We start from the raw sequence: 27082 nt of genomic DNA, 5'->3' as shown, positions 1-27082 counted from the left end.
CAGAAAAGACATGACGGGCTGAGAGGCAGGGCAGGTGGGGTCTGGTTTGGGACATCCTGCAAGAGACAGTTAAGTGAGGACAGTGAAAACACAGTTTGTATTTGGTATTTGGGTCTAAAGCTCAGGACAGAAATCTGGACTAGAGATACACAAATTCTGGGCTAGAGATTATTAGCAGAGATGGCATCCTTGGAAGTGAACGACACCGCTTAGCTGTGTAGAAGGAACAGACAGAACCAGCAAGAAACAAACATTTCAGAAAGAGTCCACCCTGCAGACTCAGAACAGGCAGACACTGGCGGTTAATGCCGACCACAGACACACGTGGGGCCAGAGACCGGTTTATAAAGTTCCCCAATCCCGAGCATCTCTGCATGCTTCATGAGGAAAGATGGAGGTAGGCATGACATGCCTGCTTCCCCTCAACACTGTCCCTTTGTGTTACTCACCACTCTGATCACAGCACCACTGCTGAACCAAAGAACAAAGTAAAGACCCCCTCAGACCAAACCGAGGCTGGCAAAAGCCCAGAGCTTGTGGAGCAGGAGTTGTTGAGAAACTGCACTGGTGTAAAACAGGAAAAACACGCGTCCTTGCATCTCTGTACAGAAACATCTCTGGAAGGACCAGTAGAAACCGATGCCACTGGTTGTCTCAGGGGCAGGGACCTGGGGGCTGAAGTCAAGGGGTAGATGAAGACTTTCTCTTCTGTACTTTTTTCTCACCTTTGAACTTTGAATTACATAACTATATTACCTATCTCCTCTCCCCCAATTAATCTGAATTTTAAGAAAAAAGGTTGAGAATGAACAAAGGGGAAAAAAATTATTTTTTAATTTTTTATTTTTTTTGGCTAAAAGGGGAGTTCCTGAAAAAGAAAAGGTAGCTGAAACCCGCTGTATTTTGATCACTCTTAACAAGAAGACAGTTTACTATTCCTTTGCATCATGTGAGTCAAGGCTCCTGGTGAGTGGAGGGCAAGCAAATACGAGTAGTGAGGCAAATTTAAGGCAGATTAGAAAGTTTCTAATGACTCTCAGAACCACCTTAACATTAAAGAACAGAACAGGAAAGTTAACAGATGATAGGGAAGTAAGGTAATTAACAGCATGATTCCAGACCATTTGCTGAACACTAGCCAAAGCCAGTGACTTGTCCTACCCAGGGAGCTATCTGCAGACGCGGGGAGAGGGTATGTGTGGGTGCACTGCAGGATTACCCAGAATTCTCCTGGCCTCGTGTAGGGGCTGCTAGCTTTCTGCTATTGTAACATCCAGTGATCACCGCTGTACTGGCAGGAAGATGCTCAGAAATCAAATGGGAAGCCGAAGAGCATACATGCTTTTAAAACTTAGTGTATATCCTCTCTAAAAATATAATAATTTAAACTATTGTCAAAATTATGAGATTTCCTGTTTCTCTACACTCTTGCCAACAATATTTATTATCAGTTTTTTGTAGATCTGATTGGCAAAAATTGGGATCTTTCAGGATGTTGAACATTTTTACTCGAATACTGAGCATCTGTCATGCCTAGGTGTATCTTCTAATATTTTTTACTAGGTTACATATTCCTGTTTCTTACTGATTTATAAGACCTTTTTATATACAGTTGATCCTTGAATGCGGGGGGGGGGGGGGTTAGGAGCAGCGACACCCCCCATGCAGTCGAAAATCTACATATAACTTTTGATTCCCCCAAAACTTAGTTGTCCCTCGGTATCCACAGGAGACTGGTTCCAGGACCCCTCCCTCCCGCCCATGGATACCAACATCCTCGGATGCTCAAGTCCCCCATAGAAAATGGCGTAGATCAATGCATACCATCAGCCCTTCACAGCTGCGGACTCCCAACTGCAGCTCAAAAACAGTACAGGCATGCATTAGAAAACATCACGTGTACATGGACCCATGCAGTTCAAACCCGTGTTGTTCAAGGATCAACAGTAGGAGGGAACAGAGGCCCCCGGTCTGCCACAGCAGACAGTGCTGGGTACTCAGCCAAACTCACCCTGCCCTGTTTGTCTTAGCTGACCATGCAGGAGCAATCCTTTCAACTGCTGTTACAAGTTCAGCTATTGTTTACGCACATGCTTCTAAAAGCCAAGTACTGATGCCTGACTTTCCACTTCACACACTGTCTTATAGTTTCCTACCTGGATTTAGCTTTCCTAAACCCTTCCAAACACACACTTATGCATCCCCTTCCCATCCTTTTCACGAAGTTCTATCACATTTGGGCTAAACATTGCTTTTAACTTTTATTTATAAAAGTAGTACACACACATATCCAGTTTTATGAGTCAAACCATGTCACGTGAAAGCTCACCCCACCCTCAGCCCTTGTGCATAATGGCAAGCACCGGCAGTTCCTCACTGGCGCTCGCGGGGCCAGGCAGTGATGTTGAGCCCCTCCCCCGTACTCACCACCAACTTGCTCACTTACCCATATCCCTTGCCTCCTTCCTCCTAATCAGTTGTCACAGTATTTAGCTAAATCACTCAGTTCACATCATATAAATATTATTTACAGCCATGCTAGAAATGTATTTTCATTCGTTTTATTTATTTTCAATGTTCTTTACTTTCTTGGAACTAATAACTGCCTCAGTTATTTCGGTCACTGAAGTTTCCTATGTATTTCTCACTTTACTAAGTAACCCTTAAAATCTGTTAACAGAAGTGTAAATCTCTCAAATACTTCCAAATAGTCCAGTAATCTTTCTTTCCCTCTGCAGATATTCACATTCTGGAAGCCTCTGTACTGTTCTCAAGGCCCATTGTGTTGGATTTTCTGTTCTGGCTCCTATGCTTCTCTTTCTCGGTATTCTCTCCTGCTATGGTGAAATATAAAATATACCCCACCAATAGCTCCTGAGCAAGGGTAGGTAAATGGTTAATTTTAAGACCTTGCATAACTCAGGATGTTTTGATTCTATCTTCACATTTGACAGTTTGACTGGGTAAAGAATCCCAGGTCAGAATCATTTTCTCTCAGAAAATCACAGCCCCTGCCCCACCAGCTTTAATGAGACATAACTGGCATATAACAAACATTGTGCAAGTTTAAGGTGTACAATGTGATAATTTGATTCACATGTATATTGTGAAATCTTTACCACAATAAGGTTAATTAACAAATCCTTCACCTTACATAATTACCATTTTGTTGTGGTGGTAGTGAGACAATTTAAAATCTACTTTCATAGCAACTTTTAAGTATACAATACAGTGTCGCTAACTGTCGTCATCACGCTGCCTACTGGATTCCCAGAACTTATCCATCTTCTGACTGTTTGCACCCTCTGACCATCATCTGCCCATTTTCCCTCCCCTTCTACCCCTGGCAACCAACTCTGCTTCTATGAGTTCGGTTTTTTTAAGATTCCACATATATGTGAGATCATACAGCATTTGTGTTTCTCTGACTTATTTAACTTAGAATAAGTCCCTCGGTTGTGACAAATAGCAGGATTATGACAAATAGCAGGATTTCCTTCTTTTTTTAATGGCTAAACAATATTCGTGTGTGTGTGTGTGTGTGTGTGTGTAATTTTTTATTTCTGCAAATGGGTCCATGCTATGCTCTAAATTTTAATCCACTTAACATATTTGGTTCTACAGTGACTTTTTAAAAATAGCATAATGAATCACTGCTACAATTAAAAATAAATTATAATATTCTCAATTCACAAAGTACTCTAAATATCAAGCTTATTTCCTGCCAAAGCAAAAATAAGTCTGGCAATCAATTTAAAAGCTCCCCATAAAGCAGCAACACTGAAACTGGGTTTTCTTGCATTTCTATTACCAATTTTGAAATCTAGCAATAAAAAATACCTACATTTTTAGTCTCAATACTGTAAGTATAATCAAGAAGAATGTGTCTTAGGTTGCATTTAACGCACCCGTTTCTGTTAGTTTACCAGATCCATCACAATGATCTGAACGCAGGTGCTGGACTGTAAATAACAGTCAGGACTCTGATAACCACGCCCTTCCATTAATGGCCTGAATTGTTAGCCTCCTACAAGTCCATATGAAAAAAGTATTAAGAAAGGAAAAGATAAACAGTTGTTCAATGAAAAAGATTCCGCAAAGTGACTGTGCTTCACCTGATGGGCAAAGGAGAGGAGAGAAGAAATCGGGTATCCGGGCATTCATTCCCAGAGGGGGGGGGGCTACTCGGCAGTGGCAGCAGTCTAAGACTGAATGCTGGGAATGAGGCGTCTTTAAAACAGGGTACCTTTAGGAAGGAAGGAGAACCAAAGAAAGTCTGGGAGCCATTCTCACGCGGGCTGTGCACTGGGGATCCCTCAGCCTCACCTTGGAGCCATCAAGCCAGGTGCTCTGGGGCTGGAGGGATGGGGAGTATTTGGAAGGAAACATGTTTTTTTGTTTTTACTGAACTCCACAGATGATTCTAATGCAGAGCAAGGACGGAAGAGAACTAGTTTAAGGAAGCTGAAGCCAAAGTGTCGCAAATAACCAGAGGTGGTGGCAGTCAAAATAATTACACCACAGACCACAGGAAAAGCATGAACTGGATCTCTCTGCCTTCAAATTATAGTTTCCTGATTTGTCCCACAACTAAGATTCCCTGAAATGCCAAAAAAAGGCCACTGGTGTTATAGAGCTCTAAGCATTAACAGTGGCTCTAAAACAAACACTGGCTTTAAAAAGGAAACAGACTTAGTGGCTGTGATGTTTCATATCGAACATGTTTCCTTTCGCATTCATTCATGCTCGACTCAATGCTAACTGCACCTGGCACGGAATGACTGCCCAAGGATCCATCACTATTAGTTACGGGACTTTGGGCAGGTTCTTTTATCTCCCTGGCCTCTCTTTCCTGAGTAACAGAACTTGACAACCTCATGAAGTTGTCAAGATTCAATGAATGCTAAGAATGAATTGTGTTCCCCCCCAATTCCTATGCTGAAGCCCTAACCCACAGTGTGACAGCATTTGGAGATGGGGCTTGTGGGAATTGAGTAGGTTTAGATGACGTCATAAGGGTAGGTTCCTTGCGATGGGCTCAGCACCCCTACAACCAGAGAGTGTGCGTGTTCCCCCATCCCAGACACAGTGAGGTAGCAGCAACAGGAAGAGCATGCTCCCCAGAATCCAACCAGCTACACCCTGATGTTGGACTTCCTAGCCTCTGCACGGTGTGAAATAAATGTCTGCTGTTTAAGTCAGCCAGTCTATGATGTTTTGTTACAGTAGCAGCCTGAGCAAACTAACACAGTGAGTTAATACAGGTAATAAATAGGCTTAGAACAACACTCAGCATATACCAAATGCTCAAATATTAGCTGCTATCAGAGGTAGGCTACAGCAATTAAGTCCTACAAAAGACACTTAGCCAGAACCTACCATTCAGTTCTCAAGCTTTACTTAATTCCTTTGAGAGGAAAATTGTAAACAAACAAAAAACATCTCCCACCTCCCCAAACTGAGCAAACAAAAAGCGCATCTTCAGCAGGACATATGACAATGGCACACACTCCTGACGTGTGTCAGGTCCTGTTCTCAGCTCCTCTGAGAGGTTTTGAATGCTAACTTCTTTAATTCTCACAACAGCCCTATGAGGAGTTGTTATTATTCCCATTTTACAAATGGAAAAACTAAGACCCAGGGAGGTTAAGAGACTTGTCACACAGCTAGGCCGGGTTGAAGCCTGGATTTGAATCCACGCGGCCTGGCTTCACCATGCTCCTAACCATTACTCTACTTCAGGACTGAAAAAGAATGTTAATAACTTTAGATGGTTACACTTAGTGAACTGGCACTTAGTGAATTAATAAAGTCCAGTATTTTTTAATAAACACATTTTTAAAAAATGAGCCATGACTTACTTATTAATGACAGACTCAGATTTAATAAAACAAGACCCAGCAGTTTACCTGCATAAAACCAAATTAAAGCTAAAAATGACTTTGTAAAATCAGGACAAAGACTAACATTTGTATTATTCCCACTGTTTTCAAAACCATTATAGGGATATAACATTACAGTTTTTTAAAGGTTGACCTAAAAGACATTTATGAACAGAAAATTTCCAATGGAGAAAAATATATCTCTTACTAGAATCTAACATTTATTAACTCAATGGCTGGACAAATAAAAAGGAAAAATGAAGAATTTGCCTGTAAGGGGCGGATGGGTGGCTCAGTTGTTTAGAGCGCGAGTTCTAGGCAACGGGGCTGCTGGTTTGATTCCCACATGGGCCAGTGAGCTGCGCCCTCCGCAACTAGAATGAAGTCAATGAGCTACCGCTCAGCTCCTGGGTGGCCAGATGGCTCAGTTGGTTGGAGCACAGGCTCTCAACCAAAAGGCTGCCAGTTCGACTCCCGCAAGGGATGGTGAGCAGCACCCCCTGCAACTAAGATTGAATACGGCACCTTGAGCTGAGCCGCAGCTGAGCTCCCGGATGGCTCAGTTGGTTGGAGTGTGTCCTCTGAACAGAAGGTTGCTGGTTCGACTCCCGCAAGGGAAGGTGGGCTGCGCCCCCTGCAACTAACAACGGCAACTGGACCTGGAGCTGAGCTACGCCCTCCACAACTAAGATTGAAAGGACAACTTGATGATTTGGAGCGGTCCTGGAAGTACACACTGTTCTCCAATAAAGTCCTGTTCCCTTCCCCAATTAAAAAAAAAAAAGAATTTGCCTGTGCAAATAAAATCAGTTTGCAAATATGCAGCCAATTCAGGTTTACCTGTATGCACTGATGAAATGTGCATGAGTCAATGTACAAGCCTGAATACCTGGAACATGTGAAATGGACACTATTTTAAAACCTGTGTTCAAACACTGGCTGAATGAGCCAGTCCACGTTCTGTGGTAGTGGCAGTACAAAAAAATTATGTATTGCTGATGGCACGATGTTCCTTAGAGTGAATGTTAGCTGCTAAGGCAGTGCTCCAAGCTCCCGGGCTCCATTCCTGATGCAGCTGTAATACAACTGTGATCGGTGCTGGGAAAGACAAAAGGCTGCAAGAACCACTACTACAAGGGCCGAGATGCCAGGTCTACTCCATCCACCCTGCTGCTCCTTTTCCACGGAAAATGAACTCAGTGGAAAAGAATTCTAAATATATACAGAATCCTTCTAATTCATAAGAAAAGACTATCAACTTATACACACGATTTAAAACAATGCCCTATAAACTGAAAGGTACACTTACCAAGTTATTCAACTTGAACAGATCTGGCTTTAGTGTAAGTCTTTTGTGGATGGTTCAGACCTGAACTATATCAACAACAACCTCTAAGTCTTACCTATTAGATGATTATGTGCCAACACCACTGCTGATACACACCTGCACCATCACACTATTAGGCTAGCCAGACAGCCTACCAGGTACTAAACTGATAATGGGATGACAAACAGTAAGTTTTAATACTAATACTAATAATAAAGAATAGCAGCAATGAAAAACTGACCAAAAATAATGAAAAAAGCAAGCAAGAAAGAAGGAAAAATTACCAGCTCAAGATGGTATTATAATAAATTCTTCCTAGAAAATTGCTATAATTTCAGTTACCTGCAAGCATACGTGGAGAGTGGAAGATTTGTAACATTAGAATACTGACTAGAATCCTCAGTAAACTTTTTTATATGCTAATTTTAGGTCTGAATATCAAATTTTAGTAACCCTTAACTTACTTAGAAAGACGACTTACACATATATGAAGAAACGCAAGTTTAACGAAATGAATACAGTGTCATCTTCAGAACAAAGGGCTGGAATTTTCAGATCTGTTCCAGGGCCCCCTTGAGACCAGAGAACCCTTATGACCCACTATGCCCTTCAGAACCACTTGTTTAAATACCACTTCTAGGTCAAGGTAAAGTCTGTCTCCCTCCCCACTCACACACACGAACAGGATTCAAAATTATGATGACATAAACGGAGAATGACCATTAGGAATACATCAGGAATGCATATGGGGCATTACATGTATAACATACGTGCTGTGCTTTGCAGTTTACAAAGGTTTTACATGCATTATTTCATTAATGCATCTGTCCTGAGAAAATGAAATTATCTCCATTTTAAAGACGAGAAACCCAAGGTCCAAAGAGTTAAGGGATTTGCTCAAGGTCAAGTTAGACATCTGGCTAAGTGGCGGAGCCAGGACTACCAAGTCCAGAAAGTGCATACAAAGGCTTTGCCAAACAAAAACAGAAAAACTAGAAGGATTTTATTATGAAGATCATTACTACCTGGCAGGTGCACCAGTGAAGTGCTCATACCTAGGCCCTACCTGCACCTGTGGGCCCGTCACCAGGACTGTGGAAAGAGGCCCAGGCAATGCTAACAGGCACCAGGGTTGGGAACTTCTGATCTAGTTAGATGACACAGATGGCGGCAGGGCCTTCCAAACATGTTTTTCAACTGCCATCAGTTTTACTTTCATGTTTTCCTTTTGCAGGAATTAATCATCACTCCTCAATTAAGACACGGTGTGACAGTTTTATAAAGCCAAAGTGCTGACTTTAAAGATCTCAGGATGAGCTACACGATGTGTAACTGCACAACACTAATTAAATGAAAATACGTTGTTCTGTCTTATTTTTTAAAACTCTATTCTAGTCAATACTGAGAATATCCAGTTTAAAAGTACAGACTTCAGTTTGCTATGAGAACATTTAAAAAGCACTACCTTCAACTGCAGAAAAAAATCCAACAATACTACGTTTAAGTGCATTCTTCTGAGGAACATAAAGCTTTACTGTATTGAACATAATAAATAAAAATAGCAGCAGAGGTATTGAAAGGGCAAACTAGATGGCAATTAGTTTGAAAAACTGAAAAATTAAAAACACTGGATATTGGACCAATCTTACCTTTTGAAGACTTGTTGGATTCAACTGCGTTTTGTCAATTATTTTTATTGCAACCTAGAAAAAAATAAACTAGTAAGTATTTCTGGATTGGAAGAATTTGGTAATTACAGACAAACTGGTAATAGTTTTCTAAATCCCCAGACACAGGTATTGTGAAAAAGTAAACAAACCTCAAAACCTAAAACTCAAGTAGTTATTTCATAAATATGTTATAATTGAAAAGAGGGGCTTTGTACAAATAAGGGTACTATTATAATATTTTATATTAAGTTACCTGTAGGTACAGGCGGAAAATTTTTTCACAAACCGAAACAAAAAATACAGAGAGATGATAAAATGAAAACACTTCTAAAAACATATGACAATGCAGCAAATCTATTCACTATTTACTGACCCTTCAATTTTATCTGCCTCTTGAAAACATGGGCAGAACTACAGCTTTTATAGGTGTACACAGCCCAGAATGCCTGCCAGAGCGTCTTGCATACAGCGGGAACTTGGTAATTGAATAAATGTATGAACAAATAGGCTGATGTTGAATCTGTAAACTTTAAAAACATTTTATTACAGAAAAGATGTACCCCTATGTTCATTGCAGCAGTGTTTACAATGGGCAAGATACGGAAGCAACCCAAGTGCCCATCAATAGATGATTGGATAAAGATGTAATACGGATACACAAAGGAATATTACTCAGACATAAAAAAGAATGAAATCCTGCCACTTGCGACATTAATGGACCTAGAGGGTATCATGCTACGTGAACAATTTAGACAGAGAAAGACATATACCACATGATGTCACTTATAAAAATGGAAAAAACCGGGGGGGGGGGGGGATGAAAAACAAAAAACAAAAACAGACTCATAGAAAGAAAAAACAAACTGACAGTTGCCAGGGGACGTAGTGGAGGACGGGTGAAAAGGTGAGGGGAATATAGTTACTAATAGCGAGACAACTGCACAGTGAAGATGGGTACTAGACTTAGTGTGGTGATCACATCGTGAGGTACAGAAATGTCGAGTCACCATGTTGTACACCTGAAGCTAATATTATATGCCAACTACACTTTAATAAAAAAAAATAAAAATAGAAAAGGCCTTTAGGCAGTTAAAGAAGGAAAAGAGACTAATTCCAGACCAATCTGTAGGCTAACCAAGTGAAATATATACAGAGGCAACAAATGGGTCAATAGTGTGTGTACACCCCAGGCAATCTAAAAACAAGTCATTAAGATACAGAAAGAACTACAGATTCTAGTTACATGCACTTATCTTAAAAAGGAACATAAAATCAGTTTTATTAATAAGTGGACCTATACCAGCATCCTCACCTGGTCGGTTTGTCATTTCTAGCATCGAAGTGATTTGTAGGAACCATGGATATCCACAATGGGGTGATGGGGTTGACAACAGAGGACGGAAGAGAACATACATGGAGAGAGAGGCTTTGTCGTGAACTGGGGAACATAATGAACTCAGCTGTGCACCGAAGGTCCAGAACAACAAATGACCTTGGCTCATACTGGCGCGGCCGTGTTTCCCACTATGCATCCTTCAGGACACACATCCAGGAAGAAGCACCACTGAAGAAAGGGGCAGCGCTTGGAGATTCTCCATGTCAATGTTCTCAAACTTTGTACTCCCCCTTCCAATCTTAAAGATTACTGATGACCCCAGATGTGGGTTAAATCTACTGATATTTACTGTTACAAAGGAAAACTGAGAAAGTGTAAAAGTGCTGAACACTTCATTTTAAAATAATAATAGTCAACATATGGTGCTGAGATAACTGGATATACACATGCAAAAGAATAAAGGTGGACTCTTACCTAACATCGTACATTAAAATTAGCGCAAAGTGGATCAATGACCTAAATTAAGACCTAAAACTACCAAATTCTTAGAAGGAAAGGGCAAAAGCTTCATGACATTGAATTTGGCAATGATCACTTGGATATGACACCAAAGGCACGGACCACAAAAGAAAAATAACAGACAAACTGGACTTCATGAAAATTTTTAAATTTTGTACATGAGAAGATAATATTAACAAAGTAAAAAGGCAACCCACAGAATGGGAGAAAATATTTGCAAATCCTATAACCAGTAAGGGATTAATATTCAGAATATATAGAGAAAACTCAACAACAAAAAAAACTGATTTAAAAATGGACAAAGGACTTGAAGAGACCTACCATGTTTCTCCGAAAATAAGACCGAGTCTTATATTAATTTTTGTTCCAAAAGACGCATTAGGGCTTATGTTCAGGGGCTGTCATCCTGAAAAATCAAGCTAGAGCTTATTATTTTCCGATTAGGTCTTATTTTTGGGGAAACACAGTATCTCCAAAGAGGTACACAGATGGTGAAAAGCACGTGGAGAAGACGCTCCACATCACTAACCATCAGGGAGATGCAAGACACTACTTCACAAACATCAGGATGGCAACTGTCAAAAATAAATAATAATTTAGTTACATAAGCTCTGATGAGGATGTGGAGAAAATGGAACTTTGTACATTGCTGGTAGGAATGCAAAATGGTACCGCCACTGTGGAAAACAGTATACAGTTCCTCAAAAAATTACCGTATGATTCAGCAATTCCACTTCTGGATATGAACCCAAAAGAACTGAAAGCAGAGACTTAGATATTTATACACCCCATGTTCATAGCAGCATCATTCACAATAGCTAAGACGTGGAAGCCACCCAAGTGTCCCTCAAGAGGTGAATGGAGAAACCTAATGTGGAATTATCCATACAATGGAATATTATTCAGCCTGAAAAAGAAGAAAATTCTGGCAAATGCTACAACAGGGATAGATCTTGATTGAGCATGTTATGCTGAGTGAAATAATCCAGTCACAAAAAGACAAAAACTGAAACTCTCCCCATTGAACTCTGTTTCCTCCCCCTCCCCCAGCCCCTGGTACCCACCATGCATGATTTTACTAGGTATCTCATATGAGTGAAATCGCATAGTAGCTGGGGGAGGGGGAGGAAACGGAGTTCAATGGGGAGAGTTTCAGTTTTACAAGACGAGAAGAGCTCTGGAGATCGATGATAGTAGTGATAAGTATGCAACATTATGGATGTATTTCATATCACTGAAATAAAAATGGGTAAGATGGTGAATTTTATGTGCATTTTACCACAATGAAACAATTAAAAAATAAATAAGCCCACTACACGTTATTATAAATAACATTTTAATGAAATTCTCTTATGTCCTTCTGAATTCCATCTGTTGTGCTATCACACATCAATCACGTAGCCTCTGGAAAATTCTACGTTATGTTCATGAGAGAAAATGGAAAAAGCAAATAATGGCTTAATATAACAAAAATAGTTTTGACTTTGCAGACACGCCCCAAAATGGTCTCAGGAAACCTCCAGGGGTCCCCATGCCTACTTCAAGGACTACTGCTCTACTCCTAGTAACACTTAAAGAAACGCTTAACTGAGCCTAAAGCCTCCACCTGCCCAAATTATTTGATGACTCCTACAAACCTATTAGCTGCAGACGCTGCAGTAAGACCCAGTGGAGTGGAAGATGCTCCAGTAAGAACCTGCAGTGGAAGGAGCGCACCACCCCTCGCCCCTGCCTGGGGGAAGAAGAAGATCAGAACTGGAGGAGGACTGGAGAGTTAATGAGTGCGTGTGCCTGAAAACAGCAAGGTCAGGATTCCCAACCTGTATTTGGAAAACATAGCACCTTGCTGGAAAGTATAGTAAGTACAGCCAAAGGAGGTGCAGGCCGCGGGACTGCACGCACAGTGCCATCCGGCCACAGGCCCAACCAGCACCGCCGCACACAGCGCGCTCAGTGATGCCAGATGGGCCGGTGGGGGCCCACACACTCTGATCTGCAGCTGCACCGTCAGGGGTGGAGAAGAAGCACTGAAGAAACAGTTTCTGGAGTTTTCACAGATACCAATGTGGCTTAAAAATTACTTTATTTCAAAGTTGAAAGAATTAATTTCCTTCCAACTTTACTTTCAGAAGTAATTTGATATGGTATACGTGGACCTCCCCATTCCAAAGAAACCCCTTAGATACACTGTTCGTTTCTGGCCACCATTCTGTCTTCTTCCTCCGTCTCGTGGCCAAGTCCATCAAATATGCCGCCTTTCCAGTTCCTCTTCCCTCTGATCTTCTGAGACCTGGTTTCTATTCTCATGACTGGACGCTTAATCACTGGTTTCTTCTGGCTCTGCTCGATGTCTACTTTCTATTCCAACGCTTCTATTCTCATTCTGTTTTTACACGTTTTCATTTTCAAGTAATGCTATTCAAATAGCATCTAAAGCACAAACAGGAGCTCAATATGTTGCATTCGGCTAAATCAAACTGAAGAAGTCATTTTATCAAAAGCCAGTGTCCTCAGAGTGAAACACAGTCATTTAATGATGTGTGTGTGTGTGTGTGTGTGTGTGTGTGTAACTGAAGCCTGAGGAGGAAGCTCCTAATCCCCTCTTCCTTCCAGCTCCCTGCTGGGATGACTCAACTACCAAAATAACCTTGGCCCAGAGCTGGAGCCTGGAGGACAGCTCCGAACTTGAGGTCACCAAAGCAGGCAACTGTGGGGCATTACTGCCTCTGAGAAATGGAGACTGGCAAGAAGACCACCTACTCATTCCCAAGATTGTGGAGGTTTTTTTTCGGGGGGTGGGGGGGTGCACACAGCAAAACGGAGTTCACTAGGTGAGGGAAGAGGAGTGTCCCTGCCACTTACGTAAAGTTCTGGGAAATTCCATGTCTTCACCCTGATGCCAGAAGCAAAGTGGAAAATTACACAACAGGGCTAAAGAGAGCTCATACAGGAGAAGGGCTTCCCCCAGCATTCCTCAACCGAAAGGGCCCAACAACCCCTAGCAAACACCCACTGGAGAAAAACCCTCATCTTCCACTTCCTGTCAATTCACTACTGCTCATAAGATCCTAACATCCTGCTCCTGACAGGTGTTAAAGCATCCGCCACCACTCAAAGAGCAGATGACAAAAAAAGATCCCAAGTCCTTTAGGACACAGGAGCCCGGGAGATGGCATATTACTCAGCTTGGGCCACCGTAACAAAAAATACCATACACTGTGTGGCTTAAACAGCAGAAATGTATTTTCTCACAGTCTGGGAGGCTCGAAGGCCGAGATCAGGCTGTCGGCTGGTCAATCCGCGGTGAGGACTCTCCCCGTGGCTTGCCGGGCCGCCTTCTCACTGCGTCCTCACATGGCGGACAGAGAAAGCAAGCTTTCTGGCGTCTCTTCTTATAAGGACACAATCCCTATGGGATCAGGGCCCTATCCATATGACTTCATTTAACCCAATTACACAGAGATGGAAAACAGATTAAAAAAAAACAAAACAAAAAAACACCCCAAGGCTCCTTTCAACAATTCCAGTCTGATCAATTAGAATTCAGGAATAAAGATTTTTAAATAATAAAATGAGACAATTTTCCAGAACTGAAATAAATGAGAATATTTATATTAAAAGGGTCCAATGAGCACTGGGAACAATGAATGAAGACCAAGTCCTTGGAACCTCACTGAGAAACTTCTGAACAGGAAGGATACATGAGAAGAGTATAAAAAGCTTCTAGAAAGAAAAATAAAAAGATTATATAATTTAGCCACTCACATTGTTATACTCTAGTTTTTGGAACTATATATAAATGAAAACCTTTATGAATCCGAATTTTGAGTTTCTCACTCTCGACCACATTTCTCCAGTCCATTCACTGTCCTCCTCACCCAGTACTTCCTACAACCTTCTCAGATCTCTAATATCTCCTATCTCCTCATTCATCACACTCTCAGCTACTGCTCTTGCTTTCCATTTTACTGAAAAAGAATAGGTGCAATGAGAAGAAAACGTCTCCAAGCTCCCACCACCATGCAGAGCCCCTCACCTGCACCTGTGCCAGTGCCCTCCACCTTCCTCCTGTTTCTGTGTAAACACTGTCCTTTACCCAAGGCCAAGGCCTTCCACCATCCCCTTACTCACTCCAATGTCTCCCACAGCACTCCTTTCTCCCTTTCTGTTACATTATTCCTACTAGCAGACAAACCTGTTGGTATTTTGCCCATCTTTTAAAAAATTTCTGGGCCTGACCTCTCCCTGTAGCTACCATCCCATTGATGTTGGACCTTGAGTCGTCTTGTTGTCTCTAATCTCCACCCACCTATTCTCTTTGAACTCAATGTTACATGATGTACATGGATACCGAAAGATGTCTGAAAGCTACGCTGGAACATCTGGGACAATTAGCAGTAAATACATAGAACCATAAGGAAGTAAAAAAAATTCAGGCAACTATTAATTCTAGACAAGTATAATTACATAAGAAAATAAGTGATCGTGGTCCAACATTGAACAGTATTTACAGCTTAAATTAAGTAAAAAAATCTAAGTTTAACCAGATATAGCATTGCAGTAGAAAGGCTGAGGAAAGGAAAGCAGACGTGGAAGTGAGTGATATAAGAAAGCCATAGCCTCGTCCTCCATAGGAAGGAAGTCAGTGACGCCTAAGATTATAAATCTGGACATAATCAAGAGTATCCGAAGAGCTGAAGAACTGAAAGTGGGAGCCTCTGAGTAATGGTACTGAGTGATAGAGAGAGGTGGGAAAAGAGTTCTGGTTTTAGTTAGAAGCTTTTTAAGCCTTATCATGCATTACTTAACAAAAATAATTTAAGACAATAAAAACACAGCCTAATTAAGTATCAAATGATAGATACAAATGAGTTCCCCTGTAGTTCATGAGGGGAGAGATCCCAGAGAAGCTATGAAAATAAGTGTGTATGTGTGGGGGGGTGTTGGGGGGACGGAACGAACGTGAAAGAAAACCTGGGCTTGAAAGAAAACTGTAGTATAGAAACAGACAGCATTTCAGAAGCTAAAATAACCTTCAGCTGAGAAAAGTTCGTCAAAAACAAGACAGCAGATGGAACCAACATCCTCGAATCCAGAGTAAATATGGGATAGATGCTTCCATAACGATAAGGATAATGGGCGCCGTTTTCATCAAAAGAGCTAAATAAGATGAATTTTATGACTGGTGCTTGTGTTTTGAAATATACAAAATAAGGATTCTGGTGTCTACTCCTGATTGGTTCCTGGTCTAAAAATTAAGAAGCATCCTAGAGAGTGGCATCTCCTCTAAACTGGATTTATACCACAATCATTCTACTTAAAGACTTGGTTAGAAACTATTCTCTAGATGTACATAGTACCTACCTTGGTTATAATTCATTAATTTAATTTGTCTGTTCAGCAAAATACCACTCTTCCCACAAATGCACTGATTTTCGTGAGTGTCTACATTCGTAACACCCTGTGACCTGAGCGCATGGGAGAGCCGCTCCCAGCCGCCTACTTCCAGGGAATTTTCCACAGTACAATTCCACTACCTCTACTCTCACCCCAAGGATAGCAGTTAAAGCTGTCTCATAACATGTAACTCTTTATCCTATGCTGACTCAGAAGGAAGGAAGTGTCCGAATCACCAATACCAGTTCCTGCAACAGTTTTCTTTAGTGGTCTTATTACTACAGTGGGCAAGATACGTCACATTCCCATCAACGGGTAAGAGAATGCTGACAGAAATAAAGATTTTAGCTTTCAGTGGGCTGAGAACAGTACCAAATAATAAAAACAATGTAAGTAGACTAGAGGTTTTAAGTTTCTATCTCTTGGGACTAGCATACTGTAATAAACCTGGAAACAACAACAACAACTTTCTAATCAAAATTCACTTAGTTTTTTAACCATGTGACATAGCAATTCCACTCCTGGGTTAACCATCCTAAAGAAACTAAAATTTATGTTCACATAAAAACATGTACAGGAATGTTTATCAGTTCTATTCCTAATTGCCAAACATGGGAAACAAATGTCCTTCAGGGGGGAATGGATACAAACTGTGGTCCAGCCCTACAGTGGATACTACTCTGCAGTAAAAGGGGACAAACTGTCAATATAAGCTACAATTTGGATGACTCTCAAAGGCATTTGCTGAGTGAGAAGAAGTCAATTTCAAAAGGTTACATATTGTAGGATCTCCCTTACTTAACAGTCTTGAAAGAAACAAAACTATGAGGAAGAACAAACAGGTGGTTGCGGGAGGTTATGTTAGGGGAGAAGGAAGGGATCAATTAGGGAGTTTACTGAAGTAACGAGACAGTACTGTCGTCATTATGTCAGTGGTAACATGAATCTATAAATGTGTTAAAATTCACAGAACTGTACACCAAAAGAAAAAATAATGCCTAATTTTTAAAATAACATAAATTTGCTTATTCTTGACATCCCAAATGAGAGTGAGTTCAAAAGGTGCTCAGATACAAGATGCTATTCAAATGTTACACCCTTCCCATATATTCCCAATAGCTAGGGGGAAAGTCCCATTCACAACTGTAACAAAAATTATAAAGTACCTTGGAATGAACTTAAGAATCATGCAAAACCCAGATGAAGAAAATCACAAACATTGAAAACAAAACTGAGACACATTTTTCACATTCCTGGATAAAAAGACTCAGTATCATTAAAATAGCAAATTTCTCCCAAATCAGTTTATAAAATTCAATTAAATCCAACCAAAATTAATCTAATCAAAATTATAGTAAGACTGTTTTCAGCACATGGCAATTTGATCCTAAAATTCATTTGACAGAGTATATGGCAAAAAGCTATGAAATTCTTGAAAAATGAGCATAATCAGCAGGGAACTTTCCCTACTCCTAAAAACCACAATGTATAACCAAAAGCTGCAGTAATAAAAATACGATGGTATGGGTACAAGACTAAATGAGTAAATCCGAGTAACAAAAAGACATCTATGAGAATTTAGTATGTGATAAAACAGGTATCCTAAATCTGGGGGAAAGAATAGATGATTGTGGGACAAGCTGGCATCCATCCACTTGATGGGAAAAAAGTTGATTCCTACACCTCATATTAATCTCTCAAAATATACACCAAATGAATTAAACATTCAAATATAAGCCATAGGAGTGTTTGAAGAAAACAAAGATTGTTTTAAATTGAGACGAAGTAATCCTTTCTCATCAAGACATGAAACCCAGGCAGATCACAATGATGTCTGAAACACATCAAGGGCTTATATCACTAAGATTTCAAAGAAAAATGGATAAAGGATATAAACAGGAAATTATTTTAAAAAGAAAATAAGAATGATGAAAATATCATCAATTTAAGTAGTCTGCAACTTAGATTTTGCAATCGAAAATACCATTTTTTGTCCATCAGACAGACGAACATAATCTACGTGGTGTATATAGCAGGGGTATAGGAAAACAGACACCCTCACTCATTTTGGTAGGTTAATCAAGTACAACATGTTCCCTGAAGCAGTTTAACAGTACCTATCACAATGTTAACTATTCATCCCCTTTGACCCAGGAGTTCCACTTCTAAGAATTTATTCTACGAAAACACTCTTAACAAGAGCACGGAGAGCTAGGTTAAAAGAATGTCCACTGCAGACGTCTGTGAAAGCAAACAATCAGAAGCCACGAATGCCCATTGACCAGGTGAACTAGGGACCCAGCACACACCGGCAGACGACGTTCACTAAACAGAATGTGTCGGATCCATGAGCACTAAGATCCAAACATAGTCAGGTAACTTGCTAAGGAAAATTATCCTTGTGTTCCATGAATCGCTTTTTGTTAAACTAAACAAGTTAATGTCTGTATAGAAAACTGGGAATCTACACCAAACTGCTGAAAGTGATCCTGAGGAAATTTCAAGGAACTTTTACTTTCCACATAATTGATTTCTACAATGTTTACATTTTATATGATTCTGGATAACACCCACAAAGGGGGGAAAATAATAAAATGATTTTGTTCAAAGTTTTTCAAAATCTGAAAAAAATTGGGCCGGCCTGGTGGCTCAGGCGGTTAGAGCTCCATGCTCCTAACTCCGAAGGCTGCCGGTTCGATTCCCACATGGGCCAGTGGGCTCTCAACCACAATGTTGCCAGTTCAATTCCTCGAGTCCCGCAAGGGATGGTGGGCTCCGCCCCCTGCAACTAAGATTGAACACGGCACCTTGAGCTGAGCTGCCACTGAGCTCCCGGATGGCTCAGTTGGTTGGGGCGCGTCCTCTCAACCACAAGGTTGCTGGTTCGACTCCCGCAAGGGATGGTGGGCAGCACTCCCTGCAACTAGCAACAGCAATTGGACCTGGAGCTGAGCTGCGCCCTCCACAACTAAGTCTGAAAGGACAACAACTTGACTTGGAAAAAAGTCCTGGAAGTCCACAGTGTTCCCCAATAAAGTCCTGTTCCCCTTCCCCAATAAAAAAAATAAAAAAATAAAAAACTGAAACAAATTAAATTTAGCCACTATCTCGTCGTCAATAAGCATTTCTGGAGAAAGAACATCCTAGCGTCCTAGGTAAACATGGTAGGCCAGACTCCAGCCATGTAAGTTAAGTACAAGGGGAGAGGGCCTGTCTGTCCCACTCCTGTCACCAACCACCTCTGCCCCTGGAAGGAAATTGGTCGAGTCACCACCACCTGGGATTGGTAGAGACTAAACTCAGAGGTTTTGTTCTTTATTTAAAATAGCTTTATCAAAGACAACAGGAAGAGCTCTACCCACTCGTGCTGTTTACTGATTCCCCGAGCAGTCCAGGCATCACAACAAGGAGTCACTAAAATTGAGATGAAATTCAAAGAGACAAATTTTTAGTTCTAGTCTTTACTGAAGACTCCGGTTAACACTGACCAGTGCTTCCCAACCTTCTTCAGGTTCCAGCACACACAGAAGATGAGAACATTTGTAAGGCACACTGCAGTGAACAGGCTGCTTGCGGGCAGAAATGGCTGGCCCAGGGTCCTGCCCCAGCAGTTCTGGGCACGGTGGGCTGCAGGCATCAGTACCACGGCACACTTGTACCACCGGCATGGCACACATAACAGGAGGCTCTGGTACAGAGAAAGCATTTCTTCAAAAAGCTTCCTTCAAAAGTATCATTACATTCACTCCACAATATTAAGTACCTAGTGTGCCCAACACTGTGGTAAGTACTGACGTCCACCCTCAGGCTAGAGGGGGAAGACAGGCAGACAAGCAATTCCAATAAATGTAAAACGTGCTACCTAGGGGAGTATCAGGGTTTTTAATAGGAGTCCCAGGCCTGGAGAAAGAAAGTCTGTCAACGACTACTTCCCAGAAGAAGTGGTCCCCACACAAAAGGGTGAAGTGTGTTTCAGGAGGAGGGACAGCAGATACAAAGATCAAAATGCAACAAACTATGTCAAAGGAGCAAAACGGGTTCTGCACCACACAGGCAGGACAGGTGGAGGGGTTAATTTAGCAGTCTGCAGGGAAGCGTTTGATAAACACAAATGGGCTGAGCAGCAAATCAGCAACACAGAAGTCAGAGGCATGCGCCTTCCTCCATGACGCAGCCAGGAGACAGGGTTTGGGGAGATGAAGAAACTTCTTGAGAATAAATCTGTAAAAAGACAGTACTATTGATTTGCAAGTACCACGGGCTTACACATGAAATTTAAAACAATTTCTACTATGGTGGCAGATATTTACTACTAAAAAAGAATAAAACACTACTCATTTTTAAAGGCAAAAGATTACTCAAAGACAATATTTACAACATTTAAAGAAATGGGAAAGCAAAAGAACTCTCAGATAATTAATATATAAATTACTCGTTCTTAAAAAATGTTTAATTAGCTTAGAAATAAGCCCAAATATATACATTCTCTTCCTCTTTCTCTCAAGTGGAACTAAACAGAGCAAGTGTCATAACAGAAATTAAGCATCATTTCTATTTACCTCTCTGCCTGTAAGGATGTGTCTTGCCAATTTCACTTTTGCAAAATTCCCTTTGCCGATTGTTTTCAACAGTCTGTAGTTTCCGATGTGAGGCTGCTCATCTGCACAGGAAGCTATAGAGTTTCTACACCGAGCTCCAGAGCGCCCGGTGCGAGAGGTAACTTCTTGCCGCCCATCTCCGTGTGACGTGTGCTACAATACAACATACAACAAAGATAAAGAAATGACAGAACACATATACCTACCAAGTTTTAAGAGGCTTTAGTTGAAGAAACAAAACTTTACTGCTTTAATTCTAATACATCTAGCACTTTGACGAAATGTGCCCACACAATACAAATTTATGAGGAAAATAAGGCTGAGAAGAAAACTACCAAGTGTTGAAGTTCAACTGGGTACTCAGAAAGAGATATTTTCTGTGTATGTGGCTGTAACATGAAATAGGAGTAACAGGGCTGCCTTACCGCCACCAAGAACTTAGCTTTTCCACATGCTATTAGGTACACCAACACACGTGACCCTCATACCACACGTCGTGAAGCGGGAACAACGGCCATTGTCCCCAGTGACATGAGGGTACTGCTATAATTTACATATGGCCACGTCACTGGTGAGAAACCCAAAGAGAACCTGGAGTCCCAATTTCTTTCCACATTATGCTGCTAACAGTAATTCAAAAGGATGTTTGAAAAAACACCCAAACTGTGTGGTGCTTGGTAAGTACTTACTGAACAGATGAATCAAGTAGCCAGTATGCTCCATAAGGCAAAACAAATCATACACGCCTCTAACTGTGTTCAACGTGAACGCACCAGAGCTACAAACGCCTGCACAGTCTGCACGTACAACCTTCAGGTACCCAGCGCTTCCTCTCCCCACGTGGCAACGGATGCCACGCCCACCGCTGCCTTCCGGCCGCCTACTCCTGGCTCAAGGAGGGCTTCTTGCTCTCAGACACTTTCAACCTCCTTCACTCTTATCTCTTTTCTAACTTTTTCATCAGGAAAACGTCCTTGTCAAAACAAGCCTGATTCCAGCTGATAAACATAAGAAAGCACTCATATCAAGAAAAACAAGCGTATTTTTCACTGATGTACCAGGTGTTGGGATAGGTTCTCTTGTTTTATTCATTATCACGTAATACTGCATTACAAACAACGCCTTCTATACTTTTATTGTAAATGTACACTTTAGGTAAGTAAAACAGCATTTTATGAACTGGGTACAAATCGAAGCAACTTGTAACATTGTTCCTATAACAAAAAGGATTCTAATTTCTAAATCAATTTAGGGAATATAATCTATTTACAAATGTTGATAAAAGAAAAGACTAATTTCTAGATCAGAATTGAGGGAAAATAGTCTATTTATAAATGTTGAAGAAAGAAAAGACTAAAACAACAACTAAGTTATGACACTAAGGCTTTACACAAACAGGTGTACTCTGTTGTACACAAGATGTGTGGTGATGTAATGAAAATTTTGTAGATCAGCTGGAGTACGGTTTTGAAAGAACTTTGGTGACCGTGTTTGTTTATTTCCAAACTAGACTTAAGTTTCATGAAAATAGGACATTAATTTGTTACTTAGATCTTAGAACATTAGTTGGCACATAACAGGTATTTAATAAATATTAGAATAACTAAGTAAATGGTATCAAAATATAATAATGTTCAAGTGGTTAAATTATGAGCAATTTCTATTCTCTATCTTCCAAATTCCTTCCATTCATTCATTCAAATATTTACCAGGTGCCAACATATAACAGATTTTATATAAACACCCGCCAGGCAGCTTGGGGTCCTAGACACCCAGCAGTGCACACAACAAAGGCCCAATCCCCGTGAGGCATGTGTCCAATGGGCTTACTATTCATGAAATGAAAACATGGCCATCAAAATCATACTACCACCCAAAAGTGTAGTTAAAAATGCTTTTGCAATGTAAACATACATTTTTAATTAAAGTGTTTTATAAATTCAGCTGCTCATATAGTAAGTTATCCAGAGTGAGACACAGTTAAACAAAATACTAACTTTTGTGCAAATCTACTGTCTTCTATTCTATGTAAAATAGAAATATCATGAATCTCAAGATTCACAGACACCCCGAGTCCGTATCTTCGCTCGCCCCCAATCCACTTACAATAAAAGACTGACTCCTTAGCATCCCCTAGCATGTAAGCTTCAGGAGGGTGGGGATGTGCGTTTGCGTCTGTTTGCTCATTGCCAGACAGCTACCCCTGGCACACGGGAGCAGTGCCTGTCACCCGGGAGCAGTGCCTGGCCCACGGGAGCTGTGCCTGGCCCACGGGAGCAGTGCCTGGCCCACGGGAGCAGTGCCTGGCCCACGGGAGCTGTGCCTGGCCCACGGGAGCAGTGCCTGGCCCACGGGAGCAGTGCCTGGCCCACGGGAGCTGTGCCTGGCTCACGGGAGCAGTGCCTGGCCCACGGGAGCTGTGCCTGGCCCACGGGAGCTGTGCCTGGCCCACGGGAGCAGTGCCTGGCCCACGGGAGCTGTGCCTGGCCCACGGGAGCTGTGCCTGGCCCACGGGAGCAGTGCCTGGCCCACGGGAGCTGTGCCTGGCCCACGGGAGCGGTGCCTGGCCCACGGGAGCTGTGCCTGGCCCACGGGAGCGGTGCCTGGCCCACGGGAGCGGTGCCTGGCCCACGGGATCGGTGCCTGGCCCACGGGAGCTGTGCCTGGCCCACGGGAGCGGTGCCTGGCCCACGGGAGCGGTGCCTGGCCCACGGGAGCGGTGCCTGGCCCACGGGAGCAGTGCCTGGCCCACGGGAGCTGTGCCTGGCCCACGGGAGCTGTGCCTGGCCCACGGGAGCTGTGCCTGGCCCACGGGAGCAGTGCCTGGCCCACGGGAGCAGTGCCTGGCATACAGGAGCAATGCAGTACATTGTTGCTGAATGAATGTTAAAGGAATTCAAGGCCCTCTCTGGTCTTCTCCATTCCTCCTCTCGCGCTACACCCTCTGCTGTTCTCCCCCATGGTCCTGGTTCCCAGTCTGAATGCCCTTTTTCTCTTCAAACCTAGAAAACCCTACATTCCCTTGTGTTTGGTCTTCTGTCACCATCTTTATGAAGCCTTCCATAACACTCCCTGCAGCCTATCAGAATTTCTTTCTTTTCCTTTGGGCTCCCAAGGTACTTTGTATCTGTCTCTATTATGCTTGGTTGACAATACTATTATCCACCTCATTGGCTCTTGTGCTTCTGAGCTCCTGGAGGAATTCACTGCCCTCACCTGAGGTCAGGTATAGCAATGTGCCTAACTCTGGCCAATGAAACGCAAGTCAAAGTGACATGCCTTCACTTGCTGAAGCCCTGTCTTCTGCTCTCCTGAACGCTGAGCACTGTGCAAAGACAGAGGGCCACAGGACCAAAGCCACCTGGACAAGATCAGTCTTCCCAGAGCCAATGAGCCCTCAGGCAAAGTGCACGAACAAGGGTTTTTTATTGTGTTAAGCCACTAAGATTTCAGTCACATATATTACCACAGCATAACCCCACCTAACATAATACATATTCATACAAATAAACAATACAAGCAAAAAGAAACCTGTATTTCCCCATTAGATTACAAATTCACACAACAGAGTGAAATATCTGATGTTTATTAAATCCCAATAGGGTTAAACTTAGTATACTTAGTTTGATGTTTCCCTACATAAAGTCCTTAAACTTAAAAATCTAATGTGTTTAACTTAAAAAATTATCTCAAAACGGAAGCAATTAAAAATTGCCTTTTACTTCTACTTGGCCTTCATTTTTTCCCACGTACCCCTCAGTGGCCCTAAAGAAGAAAAAGGTTCCTATTATATATCATAGCACTCAATGCGATATTAAACATTTTAACAAATAATTTTGAATTCTTGCACTGTTTGTCAATTATTTCACTCATGAAATTTTTTTTTCTCCCTAAGGAGCCAATAAACCACCTGAGGACAAAAAAAAGTTACATACTTCTTCAGTAATCAGTTTATAACATTTTGTGGCAACAATAAGCACATAACAGGTTATGTGCCTGGTGAATTTAATTCTTGAAGATGAAAGGAGTCCTGATCCTTCTCCCTCCCATGGAATTGAGCTGATACCACTTCATCTACTATGAAAACTAGACTGTGAACAGTGCTACGGAAACTAATGCAGAATCAAGCCAAGACAGAAAACTAACAAATTCATAAAGCGTTCATTTTCAAACTAAAATCTCTTTAATACAAAACATTTAAGTTGCCAGGTAATATTATTAGGGATGGAGCAAACACTGTAGTTATCTACTTAATATCCATTCCTTCTTCATTTCCAAGAGAAGGCTGGATGTGTGTGTTTGGGGAGGCAACATGGCCAGCTAAATTCTTGTTTTCCCAACTGCCTTGCAGCCAGAGGTAGCATATGGCTTAGTTCTGGCCAGTTATCATTAGTGAACGTCTACTGGGGGATTCTGGGAAAACTTGTTTCTCACAAAGGGAGACGGATACACTAGTACAGCCCCTTCCTCTTGCCTTGAATGTAAGCATAATAGCTGGAGCAGTATAAGCTATCCTGCAGCCATAAGGTCTCAAAAATGTGAGAAAAGACAAAAATATTTTTAAAAACCACCAGCTCCAATATTATTGAACTGCTGAACCAAAGCTAGAGGCTGTCTAGATTTCTTCTGTGAGAAAAACAAACCCCTATTTGGTTAAGCCATCTGTTAGGTTTTGTTACTTTCAGCTAAAGCACTACTCACTGTTACAGGGGCCATGGCCATATCGATACTGTTAGAAGCAATAAGAAAATGAATGGGGAATGCATTCAATTTTATGTTATATGTATTAGTTCTTTCAAAAAATTTGTCTACATAGTCACAGACTACACATCATCGTATAACCAGAACATAATATGGTTCCAGGTTTGCCCTTGTATCTATCCGGTAAAGCACACTTTAAATTTAAGAAGCTTAAGAAATCAGGTTTAAAAGTTTACCACTTTATACTCTTTTTCAACTGCCTGAACAGACCTCCATCCCTTCTGTAAAACAAACACAAGACATGTGCCCACACAGCCTTTCTAATCCTTAAAATAACCAGTCACCTCCCTAACATATGGGCAGGTTTTTCAAATGTAAGGAAAAAAAAAAAAAAATCTACAAAGACAAATTGTGAAAATAAAGGACTATTCCCCAAGTATTTTGTAATTTAGAGATATTCATAAAATCAATTTTCACTTTTGAAAGCAGCTGAACAATTATTTCATTCACTGCAGAAAAAAATATTTAAGATTGAGCAATTTGTGATCCAAAAAACTCTTAGCAAACTAGGAACAGAACTTCCTTAATTTGATAAAAATCATAGGCTAGAAACCTTCAGCAAATATTATACTAAATGGAGAAACTTTAGAATCATTTAAGATCAGAAACAAGAGGAAGCTGCCTATTATCACTACCATTATTTAACAGAATACTGAAGGCCATGGCCAACACTTTAAGAGAAGAGAAAGTTTTTAAGATGTAAGAATTGTAAGAAAGATGTAAGATGTAAGAAATTTAAGATGTAAGAAAGGAAAGAAATAAACATGTCATTATTTGTAGATGATATGCTCTACCTACAAACCAACAGCATCAGAAATACCATTAGAACTCATGACAGTTTGGCAAAGTGTTAAGATCAACCAGTAACTCTTCTCTACACCAGTAGTAACCAATCACAAAATTTAGTTAAAAATAGTCATTCTTAATACAGTCATCCCCTCTTATCCACAGTTTCACTTTCTGCAGTTTCAATTACCTGCGGTCCAGAAATAGTAAATGGAAAATCCCTGAAATAAACACACAGTAAGACTCACTGAGGTGATGTGATATACATGGAAAAGGAAGTGAGACATCTGTGGATATCTGGAAGAAAAGTATTCAAAGAGAAGACACAATGCCAAGGCCCTGCAGTTAGAATGTCCCCAGGGTATTCAAAGAACAGCAAGAAGACACCTGGGTCAATGAGTGGTGCGTGAGAAGTGGTAGGAGATGAGGACAGAGGAAAGGCAGGCCAGCGCATGGAAGGCCTTATCCTCAGTAACAGTCCTAAGAGGTCATGACTATTACCAATCCCATTTTACAGATGAGGTAACTGGGGCACAAAGAAGGTAAATAACTTGTCCAAGATCAGAAATAAAATGCTAGGTCGGGTTATAAACCCAAAGAGTTACTATTATAGTGGTTTGAACACATGACCCCAAAGTCTTTGGCACCCCTCCCATTATGAGGTAAGGTCCATGTCCCTTCTGCTAGAATCTGCGTGCTTGTGACTGCTTTAACCAAGAGAAAAAAGCAGAAGCGATATTATGTGATTTCAGAGGCTAGGTCCTAACAGGCAGGCAACTTCCATCTTGTTTGCTGACAAACACCGA

At 41.3% G+C, this 27082-nt stretch overlaps 1 protein-coding gene across 13 annotated transcripts in view; it reads right to left on the bottom strand.

Moving 5' to 3' along the window:
- Window positions 1-27082, bottom strand: part of MARK3 (microtubule affinity regulating kinase 3) — a 79903-nt gene that overhangs the window by 44092 nt on the left and 8729 nt on the right. For 12 of the 13 annotated variants that reach the window (XM_019747200.3, XM_019747197.3, XM_019747199.3 and 9 more), the window contains exons 2-3: window positions 20691-20882; window positions 8859-8912 (exon numbers count right to left, since the gene is read on the bottom strand). In XM_019747200.3, coding sequence (XP_019602759.1) covers window positions 8859-8912; window positions 20691-20882 — 246 coding nt within the window. The remainder of the gene's footprint in view (window positions 1-8858; window positions 8913-20690; window positions 20883-27082) is intronic. The other variant, XM_074326880.2, reaches the window with a different exon arrangement.

This window comes from Rhinolophus sinicus, chromosome 3 (genome assembly GCF_057876585.1).
Source record: "Rhinolophus sinicus isolate RSI-liver-muscle chromosome 3, RSI-T2T, whole genome shotgun sequence".
In the NCBI taxonomy this organism is placed as follows: Eukaryota; Metazoa; Chordata; class Mammalia; order Chiroptera; family Rhinolophidae; genus Rhinolophus; species Rhinolophus sinicus.
Note: the sequence above shows the minus strand (reverse complement) of the source record. Positions and strands in the feature narration are given on the sequence as shown.